The 19,507-nt window shown below is 44.1% G+C and overlaps 1 protein-coding gene across 1 annotated transcript in view; it reads left to right on the forward strand.

Annotated features, from left to right (window-relative positions):
• Positions 1-18,229, forward strand: part of VASH2 (vasohibin 2) — a 98,625-nt gene extending 80,396 nt beyond the window's left edge. Inside the window, exons 7-8 of the mRNA XM_014575269.4 lie at positions 2,762-2,877; positions 13,279-18,229. Of these exons, the coding sequence (XP_014430755.1) occupies positions 2,762-2,877; positions 13,279-13,351 (189 nt within the window). The 3' untranslated portion in view covers positions 13,352-18,229. The remainder of the gene's footprint in view (positions 1-2,761; positions 2,878-13,278) is intronic.
• The last annotated feature ends 1,278 nt before the right edge of the window (positions 18,230-19,507 follow it).

Consider the following 19,507-nt stretch of genomic DNA (forward strand, 5'->3'; position numbering starts at 1 on the left):
ATAAGTTGCCTAGGGAGGTTGTGGAATCTCCATCTCTGGAGATATTTAAGAGCAGGTTAGACAAACATCTATCAGGGAGGGTTCTAGATGATGCTGGGTCCTGCTATGAGGGCAGGGGACTGGACTTGATGACCTCTTGAGGTCCCTTCCAGTGGTAGTATTCTAATAGTAAGTCAGATAGTATCTGACTTGTCTGACCTGCAGGCAATGGAACTGATTCATGCCGTGTATCATTCTTTGGAATTTCACCCATTGTTAGCTTCTTAGATGGTCTGGCTAGTTTGAAGCCCATTGCTTGGCTTGTGTTATTGGTCAAAAACTCGGGAAGCACCAGGGTGCTCTGTCCCACAGCAACACTGCAAAGTTCTGCATTGCAGTCCAGACCCATTGTAGCTGATTGGCCTGTCAGGGCAGCTTACAAAGATCTCTTGGTTTCCCAAAGCCTATTAGCCTTTGGCAGATTATTTGGATTAGGCCTTTTAACCTCAGGGGATATTGTCAGATATTGCACATTGGAGTCTGGGGGACTCCTTCCATAAGTAAGGACCAAGCAGGATTCCTCCACGACATGTAAGGTCTCAAATGTGCCTGCATGCCAGAAGGGTACTGAAAGGGAGAAAGCAAAAAGAAGTTGCAAGATTTGGAGCAAGACCCGTGTGACAGAGCACATTCCCTGTTCAGGGAAGAATGCAGATTGATACGTGGGGCTCTCACTCCATGCACGTTGCTGGCCTAATAGTAAGCTTCTGCATAGTGTTTTTCATTTGCAGCTCTTAGGGATGTGAAACTGATGAGCCTGGGTGCAGTTACCCGCAGCCCCCTCCATCCACGCTGCTGACTCCGTATTAGGGGCAGCAGCATGGGGGGGCGGAAAGGAGAGGCAGGAGTGGGTATGCATAGGTACCAGGTCCCATGGAGCCACCTGCCCCTCCCCCACCACTGCTGCCTGTGAATAGAGGCAGCAGTATGGGGGGGGGGGCAGCTCCCACCATGTGCAAACATGTAACTGCTGAAAAATTCCAATGAAGCTCCTTTATGTAACAAAGGGGGAGAATTCGTAACAATTAGGCCACAGCTATGTTTCTGGAGGTTTTAACTTGAGCGATGTAGAGGTTATACAAGTAAGGGGCTACCTGTGTGGGTGTCAACAATTTTCAGGTGACACAAAAGCTCCCCTGTACAGCTTTGCCAGTGGACCCGCAGCAACCTGCAGCACCCTGCTCTTCCACACTCTGGTGGCCTATGCTGTGCACCAACAAAAGTCCAAATCCACAAGGGAAATGTTGCCAGTGGGTTTTCTCAGATCGTTGAGAAAATTGTAGTTGAGGCCCCACTGTTTTCCCTCCCTCTATCGACAGACTGTGGTTTTTCATATACTTCCTGTGATGGCGAGGAAAAGATTTGTTTCCATCAACTCCAACTTATGTGTTAAACAGAAGGTTGTCGAGAAGGTGGATGGATGATAAACATTGTTGACAATGAGTCATTTGCCTAGTGTCCATCAGACCCAAATGCAGGAAGAAACACCAGATTGATTTCCATGCTGGACCAAACCTACTAGGGAGCCATATGCTGCTCAGTTCCACAGATGTAAATTTGGAGGAACTCACTGACTCTTCTGGATCTACACTGATGTAACTGAGAAGAGCGTTCCCCATGGTCTCCAGATGTGGAAAACAAGGGTCATCCTGTGCTCCTATAACACACCCCAAAGCTTTCTAGTGTTCATCTTCCAACCTGGGACGAGATGAACTGCTGCACGGAAGGCAGTCCCACTGTGATGGCTCAGTGTGCCACAGGGAGAAATGGAACAGCATTTGCATTGTTGTTCTTTCACCCTTTCACCAAAGGAACTGAGGGCTGGACACTCAGCTGGTGTAAATTGCCACAATGGAACGACTCTGATTATGCCCGCTGAGGAACTGTGGCCCACTATATTTTGCCCAATTTTTAAAAGCTGTCTAATCCTTATGGGTTTTTTAGACAGAGAATAATGGGTCTAATTCCTCTCTCTATCATCCTGGGGTAAATGAGGAGTTGGTAGAATTAATGTAAAAATGAAGCTAAATGAGAGAAAAATCAAGCTCTACAATGGTATGAAAGCTTTAGGCTTAAGTTATATTCTAATTTTAGTGTAATACATTTAATTGCATATGGAATTAGAATGATTTCAGCCTTCTGTTACCTGTTTAGTACCAGACAGAATGCTGGTATCTGAAGTGCATTCTAATCAAGTAGGCAAGTAAAGATTATTTTTACTATGTATACACGTTGGGCCCAGCCTCGTGCAGAAGATGGAAAAGACAAAGTCCTTATCTTGAGAATGTTGCAATTTCAAGGCCCTGGTCCTGTGAAGACTTCAGCACATGCATATCTTGCACATGTGAGTAATCTCATTCAGTGAAATCAAAGTCACATTGAAATCAATGGCAAAATTCCCATTGATTTTTTGCAGGGGGATCAGGATTTCACCCCTGGACTTACCTGGGGCTATTCATTGGTTGTAATAATGCATATGCTATCTCTAAAAGATCAGATCCTTAGAATAAAAACTGGTGTGAACGTAATGCTGATGAAAACAATCACCCTACAGAAACTCTTCCCAGATGTCTGAATGGTCAAGGGACGGGTTGCTGAGAATCCAGCTGACTTTAACGGACTTACACTCTGTGTCTCCAGTGCTATCACGGGATCTTTAAATTTTTAGATAATGATGACTAGATATCTTTATTCACTGCCTCTCTTCCCCACCTCTTTCCAGATTCTGAAACCAGCAAGTGCCCATTCTCCAATCAAAGAGAGATCACGGGGCAAGTCACTGTCCCCTCGCCGAAGGCAAGGCAGTCCTCAGAGACGTGTGTGCAGAAGAGACAAGTCGTGAGTATTTCTGCATTCCTACCGCTCATGTGTTCTTTTTCAGCTGATGCCCCATTCATTGGTGGGTCGGAAATTCAGGGTAAGGACACAGTTAAAGCTACACCATAGATTTGGAGTTGGGATTCATCCACCATGGCAGTTTCCCTGTTTGTATCTGCTCCGCGTTTTCCAGTTAACTCTGGCTCTAGCTGTTGGTGCTAACATAGGGGTGGTACTGTGCATACTCTTTACTCAATTTCCTAAGGTCTGTTAATAACAGAGCTGCTGGGGTGGGGGGGAGGGAGGATTTGTAGGTTTGGGGTGATGCTGCGTGTCTGCTGTGCATGTTGGAAGAGGAATCCCATTGTTAAGTATTCGTTAATTTTGGTGTGGCTCCCTCTCTGGAGATGAGTGGGATGGGAGAGATGTTATAGTCACCAAAAGGGTGTATAATAAAAACAACAGAACATATACGCCAGCGGCATGGAGAGTTCCTGCTCTTGGGTTCATTCAGACCGGACCTCAATTCTCTGCCCTGCTATGTGGGCGAAGACTAGCCACTGGGTTACATGGCAGCTCTCGTGGAGAGAACACGCCATATTGCGGAGAGAGTGAAATGAGCAGAGACTTTCCTTTCACTCTCATTGCCCTCAAAGTTAGACAAATACTTTGTATCAGGGGTTGTTCTTAGTAAAGTAATTCACGATCTCAAAGCTTACAGTTAGTCGTTGCACTTTTCCTTTAACTACCTTGTGAAATCCTGGCTAGTTGTATGTGGCACAGCTCTCTATAAGATAAAATCAAGACTATGTATCAGAGGCTCTGTACTGCTAGCAGCTAATGGAAAGTGTCACTAAATTTAAGTGGTAAGGGTCTGTGGGTCTGGAGTAAGAGGATGCTAGCCAGGATGAAGTGAAATTCTGCAAGTCCATGCTGTGCAGCAGAATCACAACAAGGAAGGACTTATGTGGCCACAAATTATTCAGCATTTATAATGATCACTTTTTCAGTAAGTTCCCAGAGGGCCTTTGGTATAATTCTTTGTTAGCAGCTAAAGAAGTTAGGCTGACTTACTAAATATACTTTAATGCATAGAGCAGCTGACGATTTAATAGCAGGTTTACATTTTACATGTGAATTCATATTCATTATGTTTTGGGTCTATTAGCAGGGCTCCAATCCTCCTTTAGTGTCTGGATAATTATAGTAGTTCTAGGCCCTGCCACTCCAGGCACTTTCCCTTGCCCTGCGCACCTCGAAGGATATTTCCATTTCTGGGTTTCTAACGCTGCTACCAGAATTGTTCAAATGGCACAGATGTTCATTTTGGAGAGAAGTGTCAATGCCGCTGGTTTTACAAAGAAGCCTCAGGGTTTCTGAGAGCCAACTGCTGAGCAAGCATCAGCTGCACAGCAACCTGCTCCTTACTGCTTTTTTATTATGAAAGGACAAGCAAAATAAAAGTAGTTTAGCTTTGACCCGCTGGGGCCATGTGGAGAGTCCATGGTCTGCATTTCCATGTGAAACACACACACCTACCTTGGACCCTACGCTTGCCTGGTGGTTTTGTGCTCCATTTCTAATTATATTAAATAGAGTTATCATAAAAGAAAGACTTTAACTGTATAGTGATGACTTGTATCTAGGCAGCAGATCTGATTGGAGCGGGGAATTGAGTCTCCTTGCATGAGACTAGGCTAGGCTGCTCCTGCTAGGCTAGTGGCATAAAGAAGGGGATCTGAATTTCTGCATCCAGCTAGGGAAGGATGTCCTCGGCACAGGAGCTTGGAAAGATAACTGTAAGACTGCTTTCTGAGCCATGCTCTCCCCCTCAACCCTGCCTGGGGGCTGGGGATGCAGCATGTAGTGCTGTAGAGATTTCAGGCCACTCCTTTCTCCTCAAGCAGACCAGACTTAGACTCCCTGGGAGGGAGAGAAGAGGAGAAGTCAAAGTTGCCAAATGATTACTTACATAGTAACTCTGGATGTTTGCTCATTGACCCGAAGTCCACCAGTAGCCTGCAGCTGCCATGCAGGGCTCCCGGGCTATCCGTTGTCCTGGCATATGTCACCTCACACTAAAGTTGTTGACGCTTGTAGGAACTGTTGTGTTTTAAGTCCTCCTGTTCCCTGCTTCTACATTGCACCCCTCCCCCCCAAAAGACCAATTAGCACAAACGGAAGTCTGCTGCAGGAAAAAAAAATGCCTGCTTTATGTCGTTTCGCTACATGTCCACGTTTTTTGGAACATATCTTGGTCGTAGAGTGGGGACATCCTGTACCACTAAGGTGTAATGTCAGGTCTGCCATTCAGCCTGGAACGTAGATTAATCAGACCTACTCTATGAGGAACACCACAAGAACTATATGTGTGCACAAAGTGGCCTTCTTCAATCTGTGTGCAGTCTTTCACAAAGACTAAGCTGTGAGACTAACTGGCCACCATCAGAGAACGAGACTTAGGCTTAGAATTTTAAACTTGGATGTCTAAATCCATATTCAAGCATCTAACAAAGAGTCCTGCTTTTCAGAGGTGCACAGTACTCACTGCTGCTCACTGACCTAGGGATCTAGGGGTCATAGTGGACCACAAGTTGAATATGAGTCAACAGTGTGATGCTGTTGCAAAAAAAGCAAATATGATTCTAGATTGTATCAACAGGTGTGTTGTAAGCAAAACTCGTGAAGTCATTCTGCCGCTCTACTCTGCACTAGTTAGGCCTCAGCTGGAGTACTGTGTCCAGTTCTGGGCGCCACATTTCAAGAAAGATGTGGAGAAATTGGAAAGGGTACAGAGAAGAGCGACAAGAATGATTAAAGATCTAGAGAACATGACCTATGAAGCCAGGCTTCATGAACTGGGCTTGTTTAGTTTGGAAAAAAGAAGATTAAGGGGGTCATGATAGTGGTTTTCAAATATCTAAAAGGGTGTCACAAGGAGGAAGGAGAAAATTTGTTCCTCTTGGTTACTGAGGACAGGACAAGGAGTAATGGGCTTAAAGTGCAGCAGGGGAGGTTTAGATTGGACATTAGGAAAAAATTCCTAACTGTCAGGGTGGTCAAATATTGGAATAAATTGCCAAGGGAGGTGGTGGAATCTCCCTCTGGAGATATTTAAGAACAGGTTAGATAGACATCTGTCAGGGATGGTGTAGACGGAGCTTGGTCCTGCCTTGAGGGCGGGGGGCTGGACTCGGTGGCCTCTCAAGGTCCCTTCCAGTCCTGTTATTCTATGATTCTATGACCTGTAGGGGAGTTGCAACTGCTCCTTTGGAAATCATGCCTCTAATAAAAGTGCCTGGATATGGATTGAGGTGCCTGGTTTAGGTACAGATTAAAAAAGCTGGTGTTAAATGACGGCACATCAGAATAAAAGGAGCATAATTTCTACAGCCTCTTCACACTAGAATGTGGTTCACTATAGTCACCAAGGGCCAGACTTTCAAAGGTATTTTGGTGCCTAAAGACGCAGCTAGGCATCTAATGGAATTTTTAAAATCGCCTCATCTGCTATCCTACTGGAGACTAGCTATGTCCTAGGGCAGCAAAATATATTTAACGCGCTGGCCCGTGGAGCATGACCTACTGTCGTTTACGCAGGGTAAATGAAGCGTGACTAAGCCAGCGGAGTTACAGCTGTAAATGCTGAGGTGAATGAGCAGAATCTGTCCCTTGTTTCAAAAACACACTAACTTGCAATCAGCAGCTTGGGCACCGGCCAGTGGCCACACGCCTCTCTTTTCAGCCAAGCCATATGGAACTGCCCTGCAGACGGGTCTATGATTGTAGGCAGCCTCTTGTTGGGAGACGGTTCCTTCCAATTCCAGTATTCCCTGGCTTTCTGAGCCTTTGCCCCACTCTGGCTAAACAACTGTTTGCTCCTGTCTAGTACAGGTGGAGCTATCAGGGTGTGTCTAAACAACATGGCTCCATCGATGGACCCATGTAGATTAGGCTGATCAGCAAAGGGAAATGAAGCCGCAATTTAAATAATCGCAGCTTAATTTAAATTTAAATGGCTGCCGCACTGAGCTGAAAAACAGCTGTTTGTCAGCTCAGCGTGCTAGTCTGGACACTCCCGCGCCGACCTGACAGCCCTTTATTGACCTCCCCGTTATGCCTCGTAGGATGAGGTTTACCGGGGAGGTCGATAAAGGGCTTTCATGTCGGCAGGAGAGCGTCCAGACTAGCACGCTGAGCCGACAAACAGCTGATCAGCTGTTTGTCGGCTCAGCGCGGCAGCCATTTAAATTTAAATGAAGCCGCGATTATTTAAATCACGGCTTCATTTCCCTTTGCCGAACAAACAAATCTACATGGCTCCGTCGACGAAGCCATGTAGTTTAGACATACCCTCAGACTTGGTGGGGAAGCGAATGGGCAAAGAGGTGTGTTTAGTGGCACTTAGGCCAGGTCTAAACTAAACCCAGCAGCTCAGCTTAAAGTATGCAACTCCAGCTATGTAGCTGGACTCTGCTTACCTTAAGCTGAACTCGGTGGTGTCCCCACAGTGGGAGGCTGATGGAGAAAATGCTCCCATTGGGTTCCCTTACTCCTCGCAAAGGCACCCACCGAGTTCAATTTAGTAGGTCTTAAGTAGACATGCTAAACTGAACTCTGGAAGATTGATCGTGGGCAGCAGTGATCTTCTTTTTAGTGTAGACAAGGCCTAAGTAAGTGACTGGGAGGATTGATTGAGCATATGCTAGTCTTGCAAGGTTAAAAGGTTTCCAAAAGTTAGCTAATGCAGGGAAGGAAATACATAACGGAACCTATGCACTCCCCACCCTTGTTTGCTGGAAATTGGAAGAACCTAGCTGTTTTGAGATGCCTTCAAATTACTCAGCTAACAAAAAAAAAATGTTCAGGCATCCGTATTCCAAACCAAACAATGAACAGCTAAGGAGTGTATATGAGTGTTGTGCATCTTTTCTCTTTATGAATCTCTTATTTGTATGCTCTAATTATAGCCAGTTAGAGAGCCGAGAGGCCCTTCCCACAATACCCATCCTGGGTGAAGCTGGCAGAGGCTGAATAAGATACGTGGCATTTGCTGGAGTGTGTTCACCTGCTGATGGCAAGCTGTTATTACAGGCTGCTTGTTGTCGACAGTAAGATTATATAGGCCCTTCCTGGGAGGAGACAATGTACTGAAGTTGAAATGTTTTCACAAAAGTGTTTTCCTGAGCTCAAGAGCTGATTTGTGACTTTCCTTTTCTAGGTGGATTATATGCGCCCCCGAGGCAGTGTCACCCCATGATTCAATAGACGCAGGGTTGGTGGAAGGGGCATGAGAGGGACTGGGATTGCTGCCAGCTCTACAGGGATGAGAGTGCTCTACCTGCATGTGGTTGCTCCCATTCCAGTCTCTCCCAGAGCTCTGGCCCCACTAGCCATGGGAGTAGTACCCTAGACCTCACTCCTACTTTTGGGCTCTTGGCCAGCGGGGTTGCATTGGGTCCAATGCAGTGAATCCAGTGGCAGCACCAGTGGGATCTGGACCCTGCTGGGGCATGCATGAAACCTGAGTGGTGCTTTGACCCCATGTGGCACGAGGGAACACCACTCGTCAAATTTGGCCCAGCAGTTGTTCTGACAGCAAAGTGGCTGGGTGAAACCTAACTGGCCCCTTGCAAGTGCACACAATGCACATTCATTAATCTTGATTTTTGTGAGTTTACTTGCACCCCTGGTAGAGCTGCCCCGTATCTCCCCCACCAGGCATGCCAGTGCTTAATAAGCCCCCATTGGGTGTGCGGTGCTGTGGATGCAGTGGATGGAGTGGTCTGAAATGTTGTCTCCTATTATGTTGTTAGGTTCCAGCCTTTTACACCCATAGGGTATCTCCAGCCCCGTGTAAATGCATCCAAATAGAACAGCTTCAGTTCCTTCCATTGCTCATTACGGGTTAATGAGTTTTGCATTTTCCTAGTAATAGAGAGAGAAGAATGCTAATCCAGGCTTTCCAAAGATAATCTTGAGTTAATTCTGTGCATTTACTGTAGTTACAAGTGAACCACAACAGGGATAGACTAATCCATGAAAACTTCTAATTAGACAACCCATCTGGATCGAATCAGGGGGAAGAATCTCACCAGGCATTTAGCTTTCCACAGAAATGCACTCAAATGAGTATTGAGATTAATTATTAGTTGCGTTTGAATTAGAATTTAATCCTGCAGGGACTACTGGGTCAACAGCTTGCTCCTGTGGATGCTGAGCACTATGCCAGGCACTGTTTGCAGGACCAGGCCAGCATAGTCTGAGTCCCCTCCCCTCTTATTTTCACTGGCGTCCTCCCAGCGTAATGCTCAGAAGAGACTCAAGGCCCCGTTCACTTGAAAGCCGCAGGGTGATACATATTATTTAATTATATATTTAAATAAAAAGCTACATGTTGTTATCTCTTTGGGAAAATTTAAAAGGGTAAAGCGAAAAAACCAAACACTCCCCATAAGCCCTCTAAATTGCAAAGGGCTGCCGTAGCACACAATGGGCCCTTTGGTTGATTCTGTTCTTTCTGCTAAACTCTAAGCAGCGGGGTTGGGCATTGTGATTGAACTTCATGAAACTGGAAAGCTTGTTTCATTTTGAATCTCATGGGCTGTGTCTAGACTGGCCAGTTTTTCCAGAAAATCAGCCGCTTTTCCAGAAAAACTTGCCAGCTGTCTACATTGGCCGCTTGAATTTCCGCAAAAGCACTGACTTCCTACTGTAAGAAATCAGTGCTTCTTGTGGAAATACTATTCTGCTCCCGTTTAGGCAAAAGTCCCTTTTGTGCAAAGCTTTTGCGCAAAAGGGCCAGTGTAGACAGCTCAGATTTGTTTTCCGCAAAAAAGCCCCGATCACAAAAATGGCGATCAGGGCTTTTTTGCGCAAAAGTGCGTCTAGATTGGCACGGACGCTTTTCTGCAAAAAGTGCTTTTACAGAAAAGTATCCGTGCCAATCTAGACGCTCTGTTCCGAAAATGCTTTTAATGGAAAACTTTTCCGTTAAAAGCATTTCCGGAAAATCATGCCAATCTAGACACAGCCATGAAGTGTTAGGGACTGGATGTAATATCAACAGCCGCAGCTGTGCTGCCAAATGTCAGCCTACAAAATATGTCATTTTAGCTGCTATTCTGTGAAATGCATGTTGTGTGTGAGTGTAGTAATGTGCATTTCTAGTGAGACTGACTTTACCGTTTTCTATGCAGTATCTAACGAGTGGTTTTAGTGCTTCTCTGGAAGGCTAGAGATTGATGTACTTCATTAGGATCTACACAGAGACTTAAAGCAGCATTTAATAATACCTGAAGACAGGAGCGGATGAGAGTGCCGCGGGGCCCCAGGCAGCACAATTTCGTGCCCCCCCCTTTGACACGGCGCATGCGCCATGGCTCCTGCAAGCGCGGGGCCCGGGACAGCCGCCCTGCTCGCCCTGTCCCAAATCCGCCGCTGCCTGAAGATGTTTCACAGTCTGTATGAACTGAGGAGCTGATAAGTGGCTGAGGCTACCATTTTAGTCACAGTTCCAACAGTCAATGCAGTCTGATGGACAATCTCAGCTAGGAAGATTGGAACTGCTCATATAGGATTTAAATAGCACAATCAAAAGGCTTGATTCTATCCCCCATAATAATCCACATGGAGGAGACCCTCTATGCAAGTCACTTCCCCCACCATGGAGAAAATAAAGGAGGCTCTGGTGTTTCCATATCAATGTTCCTCCGCCCCACCCCACGTGATGCAATGCATGTTGCAGGTACTGGGATTCACAGACAGGGGGACTGGTGGGAGCAGTCAAGTTGGGAAGATGTGGGCAGGCCCCAGGGACTCATCCCATCTACATCAGACTTGCAGAGGACAGTTAATACAACTTCAGGCTTTGCTGAACCAACTGGTAGGATTCCTCCTTTAAGGCTGAGGCAACAGAGCCAGGGTGTTGGCCTTGGCTTGGTTTCTTGTGGCTGTACAGGCTCAGGGAGATGGAGCGATGACCTTTCCTTTGGAAGGCCAACCGCCACCCCCTCGGATGGAATATGTGAAAAACCTCAACAAAAGCCTTGCAGAAATCTTCTCAGGCTTAATCCCCTCTCACAGGTGACTGGGCCTATAGTTAAGACACTTTCCTTTCTGAAAAGTGTTCAGAAGCTAACTAGGACACTAGATAGGACACATGGTAACAGTTCAGAAGAGGATGGAAGTATTTATAGAACAAGTTGTAGAACCAAATCAGTGAACAAAAAGCTTGTGAATAGTCAGAGGAGCACTAGCTACTCACAATAATATTCCCAAATCTCAAAAACTATGTGAATTCATAGTAGAAATATATTCTTTTCTGCCCTCTCCTTAAAGGGTGCAATTCACTGAACCAGAGCAGAAGCTATACATTCAGCTAACAGTAAAACAAAAACAAAAACTGCTCCAGTTACAACTCATTTGGAAAGTTTTGTCCAAACAATGTGGTAGAAGTAAAATGCAGGACTATGTAGCACTTTAAAGACTAACAAGATGGTTTATTAGATGATGAGCTTTCCTGGGCCAGACTCACTTCCTCATGGAAGAAAATAGTCACAACCATATATACCAAAGGATACAATTAAAAAAATGAACACATATGAAAAGGACAAATCACATTTCAGGACAGAAGGGGGATGCGGGGGGGGGGGAGGGGAGGAAGGAAGGTAAGTATCTGTGAGTTAATGAAATTAGAGGTGGGGAAAGTTAGATGTCTGTGAGCTAATGGTATTAGAGGTGATAATTGGGGAAGCTATCCTGGTAATGGGTAAGATAGTTGGGGTCTTTGTTCAATCCGCCCCCCCCCCCCGGAGAGTGTCGAATTTTAACATGAATGACAGTTCAGAGGATTCCCTTTCAAGTGCAGATGTAAAAGGTCTTTGTAGAAGAACACAGGTGGTGAAGTAGTTGAGACAGTGTCCTTTCTGGTTGAAATGGCAAGAAATAGTTTTTTCTTTGTGATCTTGTCTGTCTGATGTCTGTTTTGTGGGCATTAATCCTTTGGCGAAGTGTCTGAGATGTTTGTCCAATGTACATAGCAGACGGACACTTTCGGCACATGATAGCATAAATTATATTTCTGGATGCGCAGGAATATGTGTTCTTGATCTTATAACTCACTTGGTTAGGTCCAATAATGGTATCAGCAGAATGAATATGCGGACAAAGCTGGCAACAGGGTTTGTTGCAAGGGAAGGTACCAGGGTTGGTATTAGTGTGGTATGTCCTGTGGTTGTTGGTAAGAATCATCTTGAGGTTAGGTGGTTGTCTATAGGAGACTATGGGTCTGTCTCCCAGAGCCTCTTGGAGTATGGTATCCTGTTCCAGTATAGGCTGTAGTTTATTGATAATGTGTTGGACAGGTTTAAGTTGGGGATTGTAGGTGATGACAAGTGGTGTTCTATTGTTGGTTTTCTTGGGTCTGTCTTGAAGTAGATGATTTCTAGGTATTCGTCTGGCTCTTTCAATTTGCTTTTTTATTTCTCCGGGTGGGTAGTTGAGATTTATAAATGCTTGGTAGAGATCCTGAAGCTTCTGGTCTCTGTCAGTGGGATTAGAGCGGATGCGGTTGTATCGAAGGACTTGGCTGTAGACGATAGATCGTATGGTGTGTTCTGGATGGGAGCTGGAAGCATGTAGGTAACTGTATGAGTCAGTGGGTTTTCTGTAGAGAGTGGTGTCTAATTTTCCATTGTTGATTTGTACTGTGGTGTCCAGGAAGTGGACCTCTCGTGTAGAATGGTCCAGGCTGAGGATGATGGTGGGGTGTAGGTTGTTAAAATCTCTGTGGAATATCTCCAGTGTTTCTTGTCCATGCGTCCAGATCATAAAAATGTCATCGATGTAGCGTAAGTAGAGAAGGGGTTGGAGGGGACGGGAGTTGAGGAAACGTTGTTCTAGGTCAGCCATAAAGATGTTAGCATATTGTGATGCCATGCGTGTACCCATGGCTGTGCCGCTGATCTGGAGGTATAAGTTGTTCTCAAATGTGGTAGAGACAGTGTTGCAGGAAAAAAAGTCTAAGTAGTAAATGATACACCCACCAAAAACAGCTCCCAGAATTTTTGATCCAAATAGAACAGGCTAAATAAATATTCACTGGGAAAAAAAGGAAAAATGCTAGAAGAGGTTTTTTAACTCTCTCTTTCTCTCACTTTTTCTAAATAAATCCTGCATTTCTGAGAATACTTTTGCTGTTTTAATGGCTTACCCACTGTTCCCTGACTCTGCATGCAGCTCTGATCTTCCTGCCCTTACAATGTTCAACTGATAACATGGCTGCTTCCTGTTTAGTTCATTTTTACCTTGGATTAAGTGACAAGAGACTTTGGCCCATTCGTTTCTTTCTTTTAGCAGTAGTGTTTTAAATTGCAAATCTCTGTGAGAGATGCTGACCACCTCCTCTCTTTTTGATTGCAGGCCTGCAGTGATGGACAAGAAAGTGGGTGATCTCACTACGTTGAATGAAGTGGGCTATCAACTACGCATCTAACAAAAAGCCATAGGCCACAGGGAGGGCTTCCATGGTGCTTCTCACTGCATGTTACCCTACGGTCCATTGGAAGGAAGGGGGTAAAAAAAAAAAAAAAAAAAAAACAGGACTATTTATTAAGAACTTGTGGATTTATTTAAAGTGTCACCTAGAAATTCTAGAATGATGGCAGTATTATTTTTTTAAATTCATTAAGTGGCATCTATGAAAAACTAAGTTACCTTCACCAGGGTTTCTTCCCCTCCATCGAAGAGGAGGGAATTAATGTGGTGTTTTTTAAAATATAAATAATTTTTTCTAACCTATTTAATTGGCTTTGAATATTGTGCTACATTGGTAGTATTAGGAGTGATGATGAAATCATGTTTGTCATTAGTGTTAATGTGCTGGTGTGCAGTAGGTTTAAACATCAAGTCAGTATTAATTTTATTCAGCAATAAAAATAGTAGTGCAGAGGTGGATGTGACTTTTTATAGTGTCTATTACCTCAGTATACAACAGATATGCAAAACTGACAGAATTTTAATTTTCTAACCAATTTGTACTATTTCCAAGCATTTATGGTAGTACTATATGGCACATTAGATGCACCCCACCAATCTTATTCTGTGCATGCCTATGAAAAAGTTTAAGGTGTGAGTATATGCAAGTGTCTTCTTGAAAGCACTGCTGTCTTATTAGAGATGCAGAGAACCGGTCGAGGTTTCTGTTGGTTTTTTTTTAATAACTGACCAACAATGAATTTTTAAAATTTCTCAATTTTTTAAAACTTTGTCACGAGCTTTTAAACTTTGCAGACTACAGTGTTAAAGCACAAGACCTGGGGAGCGTTGTTTTGTAAACACTAGCATTTGCTGTAATACAAGTCAAAATGTTGGTACATTTTCAGATATACAAGGCAATGTCAAAATGAGCAGGCTTCCTTGAAAGTGTACTTTTCTGTCTATGTTTTGTGCAACTTCGAATCATTTGTCTCTGAGGTTAAACAGTTTAAGGAGGCGATGCTTTCATGTCTTATATTAAGATCGTACATCACAACTTAGAGAAGGTTCTTTATATACATTATGTTAACCTTTGCAAAGATTTGGATGAAGAAATTCTTGTTTGAGTTAAATGCAGCAATAATAATTGTTGTTAAACAAATATCTGAAAATCAAGTTTGTCCATCTTCTCCTCCCTCATGGTGTCCTTTTACTGATGAATTCAACTAGTACTAAGGATGATTGGCAGGATTTTCACACCTCGGCTACATCTAGACACAAGTTTCTTGTGCAAAAAGCTTTTTTCGGAAGAGATCTTCCAAAAAAACTTCTTGCACAAGAGAGCATCCACACTGTAAAACACATCGAAAAAGTGATGCGCTTTTTCGAAAGAGAGCATCCAGGCAGTCTGGACGCTATCTCTCATGTAAGCAGTGATTGCTATGGATAGAATGACTACCAGGGCACCTGTGCTTTTTCCTTTTCCCTCTTCTTCCGAAAAAACTCCTCCCTCCCCATCCACACATGCCTTTTTCTGAAAGAGCTCTTTTGCAGAAAGGCTTTTCCTCATAGAATGAGGATTATAAATTGCGCAAAAATCTGTTGAAAGAACGTGCTTGCAGTATGGACATAACTCAAGTTGTGTCAGAAAAACGGCCGTTTTTCCGACAAAACTCTGTAGTCTACACATAGCCCTACTCAGCTTCTTCTTAGAGTATATCTACACTGCAGTGCCATTTCATGATACTTCCAGTATCCCAAAATAGCTATTCCACATCTTTTTAGCAAGCCTGTTATTTTGAAATATAACGGGCTCACTATTCCGATGTCCCTGTAAACCTCGTTCCACAGAATAGCTTATTTCAAATTTAATTTTGAAAGAGTACTATTTTGAAATTAACTCAAAATAAGCTACGCAATTTGCATAGCTCAAATTGCGTAGCTTATTTCGAGCAATGGGTGCAGTGTAGACACACCCTTAGAGACCTAATGGAAGTAGTTACATTTCTGAAGTGATCAGATTTTCAAAGTGGTCAGCACCCAGGGATTCTCACTGAATTCTTCTAGAAGTTACTGGGTGCTGGGTAATTGCAAGTTTAGCAGTTCATTTAGGTGCACAAATGGGAGGTGAGCGGCTCTGAAAATCTAATATGTACAGAGTATGCCATGCTTTTTAAAGTTTAAAAAACAAACCCAGCTATATGGGGCATTTGGTTCCTTTTGTCCTCCTTCTCATTCTCTAAGACCGTGGTCCCCAACACGGTGCCTGCGGGCGCCATGGCGCCCACGGGGGCACTTGCATGCACCCGCCAGGTGCTCGGGGCTGGCCTGGTGCCAGGCACATGGCGTGGCGCTTGCGGGGAGCGTCGGCCCCGGGCGCGCGGCGCTTGCGGGAGTGCCGGCCCCAGGCGCGCGGCACTTGTGAGGGGGGAGCACCGGCCCCGGCCCCGGGCGTATGGCGCTTGCAGGGGGCAGGGGGAAGTGCCGGCCCCGGACGTGCGGCGCTTGCAGGAGGGAGGGGGAAGCGCCGGCCCCGGGCGCGTGGCACTTGCGGGGTGTTTGCGGGGGGGGGCCGGCTCCCCGGGCGCGTGGCTATGGGGGGGCCCCCGGCCCCAGGCAAGCGGCTATGGGGGGGGCTGCCCCCGGGTGCGCAAGTGTCCCTGCCCCCTGGCGCCCGGCGGGCGAACGGCCACGCCCCCTGGCGCCCGACAACCTCAAAAGGTTGGGGACCACTGCTCTAAGATGAGGTGGAGAAGTAATAAAAGCAGACAAAAATAGTACTTACTAGAATCTTACTAGGGCACTTTGACTTTTGGAACAATGTGAATAAGCCAGTGATGAAATGAGTACAGAAGCAGATGGCAATGCCAGCAGTAATTTGAAGAAAATACAGTCCTGCCGAGGAAGCTTTTCTTACTGTGTAGTGGGCAAGTACTCGGCCAGAACAGCTGACTAGTTATTTTTGAAAGGACAAGAGGACAGTACAAAACAAGTTATAAATATTAAATATTTCTTAGGTTAAATCAAAAAAGCAGAAACCCCCAACCCATGAGATATCTTCAGACAAGTTATAGTGGTTTTTTTTTTAAATCACAGGAGCAATATTACTTTAACTTTTTTCCTCCATTCCATACTTTCTGGCTAGCACACAGCATTCAGGTTAATTCCAATTGTACTCAAGATAATTCAGAAGACTCTAGTAAACCTCTTAACATACTAGATACATAAGGATAAAGCTTTAACCTTATGAAAAGCAGGGGTCCCAGATTTTTAATAAGTATTTAGCAGTTAAAGAGAAGTCAGTCCCCAGAGTTGGAGTCGGATTTTCCATGGTCTTTCAGGTTCATAGTCACGTTTACATGTGCAGAGTGTTAGCATTACTACTCACTTTGCACAGGTCAGGTGTGAATCCTAGAATCAAAAGGTGCAAGGCAGAAAGGGGGTACATGTGGCTGTTTTTTGTTTACAGTAAATTAACAGTCAGTACTTTTATGTTTGTCAGATGGAAAAGTTTCCCCAAGCAAGCAAGTGCATAAACACTGAATAATGTATTGATCTGTTGTCTGACCTTTCTTATGCCAGGAGGAAGAAAAGTGGGAGGAAGAGAACATGACTTTTTATAAATGTGGAATTTTTGCAATACACAATGAAATAAGCTACAAAATGATTAAAGAATAAATTAAACCTTTGGTCTGGCAATGAGCCCTGGAATGTCCTGGTGCAATTGAAAGGGCTCCATTGAAACTGGCTGAGTTTGCCACAGATGTGTGTGGAGCCTATTGCAAGACTGAGGTCATATACCTCCCCCTTTTTCTTTGGTTATTTTTTGTCCTCAACACCAAACAAACAAAACAGTTGCTAAATTTTCCTAGTTTGCATTTTATTTTTATTACAGTACTCAAAAGTATTCCTCTTTCTGTCTGAAGAATAGTACCGGAGACGATGACCTGACTGAGTTCTGGAGTGCAGCGTTTCCTCTAAGCTGAGTGCTTGAGCAACCACTCAGGAGAGATTCAGATTCCACCCAGCTGATTAGCAGAGTGCCCACCACTGGCAGCATGTGTTTCTAGCAGTGGTACACATCTGCACGTGCCTTGTGCAGGCAGCACAACTTATTCCACACTTGGATGGAAAAAATTAGAACACTGATGGAGAGGGTTCCCTGCAGTGAAACATAAGGATTAATTTCAGCCCACAACAGTAGTGTTTTGTGTATGTATCAGGTTTGGAATAAGATGGGCTTTTTTGGGAGGAGGGGACAAAGTGTTAGGTACAAGGGTGAGGAATGGGAAAAGATCATGGTTTGTTAGTGTCAAATTTTAAGCAATTATGATTAAGAGAATTTTAGTTCTAAAGCAATATGGAATTGCTGCCTTGAATGTTGTGACTAAGCATAAAGCTTATACAACTGCTTCCTCATTAATGAAGTAATAACAAAAAGTTGTATGTTGGTGTCATTAGAATACTCGATTCTGAAAAATATTATTTTTCTCTACAGTACCCTATTTTAATTTTGTTTCAGCTTAATAATGACAATGTGGTTTTACTGGCATTCAGAGTATTTGAGGTTACATGTTTTATCTGAACTTCTAACTTACTACACTGAAGCTTTTCTAAGCTATAAAGCTGTGTGACATATTTTGTACCTTGTTTTGAAGTACAAGTGAATTTTATTCATTCTTTTTCAATTTGCTCTTGCACTTACATTTCAGTCTTACCTTTAAAACTGTGATTTCAACAGCCTATTTTTCTAGCTCATTGCAAACTTGTCAAAGGATATTCTAGAAGAATACACATGCATGGTTCCAAGTCTTGCTTTTCTCATCATTTGTATGTTTATGTGCAGCATGGAATTTTAATAAAATGTCTTGCAGTCTTTTTTAATGACCTAATATGACTTTTGGCTTGAGATTAATGTACAGGTAGTAGCAGCGTGAACTCAATTAATAGTCTTTGTGGTATGGGGAAAAGTGTTTTTAAAGCAGTCACTGTAGGCTAGTAGCACTGGAATGGAAGAAGGGATAATGAAAATGTTCATAAATCTTCAATATTAAATCAACTGATGACTATTTGGCACAGAGCAACATAAGCATTAAGCCCTTCATCATAGAGTGAGTTCTTGTTTCCCCTAGTGAAAGCACTTGTCAAGAAACTGAAAGGAGACAGTGTCATAGCCTTAATCTCTGTGGAAAAATAAATACTCACTCACTCACTCAGCATCTTTCAGCAGTACTGAATGCTACATCACTCCCCTAATGGCTGCTGCTTTGCCCTCACAGTAAAGTTTCTGCTTTGATTCCTACAGCACTGTCACCAGAGGGGGGTTATCTTGGAGAGAAGTAATTCAGGTTCTTTGCCCGTTTATATGTGCTGATGAAGCAGAACAGCTATAGTGGCCTTTTTGGATTAGATTTAGGCAGCCAGGACATGGGGGAATGTCCTTGAGGTATGCAGGGATCTTCCTTCAATACTTGTGTTAACTGGCTGTTACAATACAACAAGCCAGTTAATAGAAGAAAAATATCCTCTTTCTACCAAACCAAGCTTATGCTTTGCAGGGCAGGGAGGCGGACTGGAGGAAGAAACTCAATTTTTCAGCATGAACTTTTTTTTTCTTTGAACTATTTTCTGTATATGTTTGTCAGGTCTCCAGTTGCATGCCCGAACTAAGAGGTTAGTATGGATTACAGCAGTATGGAAGCTGATGGTGACAAGTATGTGCACTGAGTACACCATGCCTGCAAATGTTGCTGGGTGTAGCTCTTTACAGTCTTGGCTTGTATCAGCACTGCCTGTTACAAAGCCATAAGCGGAGGGTTACACAAAACAATCCCTGGGGAAGAACTAAAAAGCCACTGGCAAAAGAAAATGAGATCTCAACCTCCCCTTCCCCTGTGCAGTCAGGAGTTGGGAGAAAGCTATGGTATCATACAGAGTCCAGCTTGTTATAAAAAAAATCATAGATCATAGAATCATAGGACTGGAAGGGACCTCGAGAGGTCATCGAGTCCAGCCCCCCGCCCTCCAAGCTTGGTCTACTCCATCCCTGACAGATGTTATGCCACCACCTAATGTTGTATGTAGTGATGGGTTAGTGATGAGTTGATGTGTTGCTAAAATTGTAAGGGGCGGAACAGTGTTGCTTGAGCTTCAGTCAGTGCTAAGGGAGTTCTAG

The sequence above is a fragment of the Pelodiscus sinensis genome, chromosome 3 (assembly GCF_052426305.1).
Source record: "Pelodiscus sinensis isolate ZL-2025 chromosome 3, ASM5242630v1, whole genome shotgun sequence".
Taxonomy (NCBI): Eukaryota; Metazoa; Chordata; order Testudines; family Trionychidae; genus Pelodiscus; species Pelodiscus sinensis.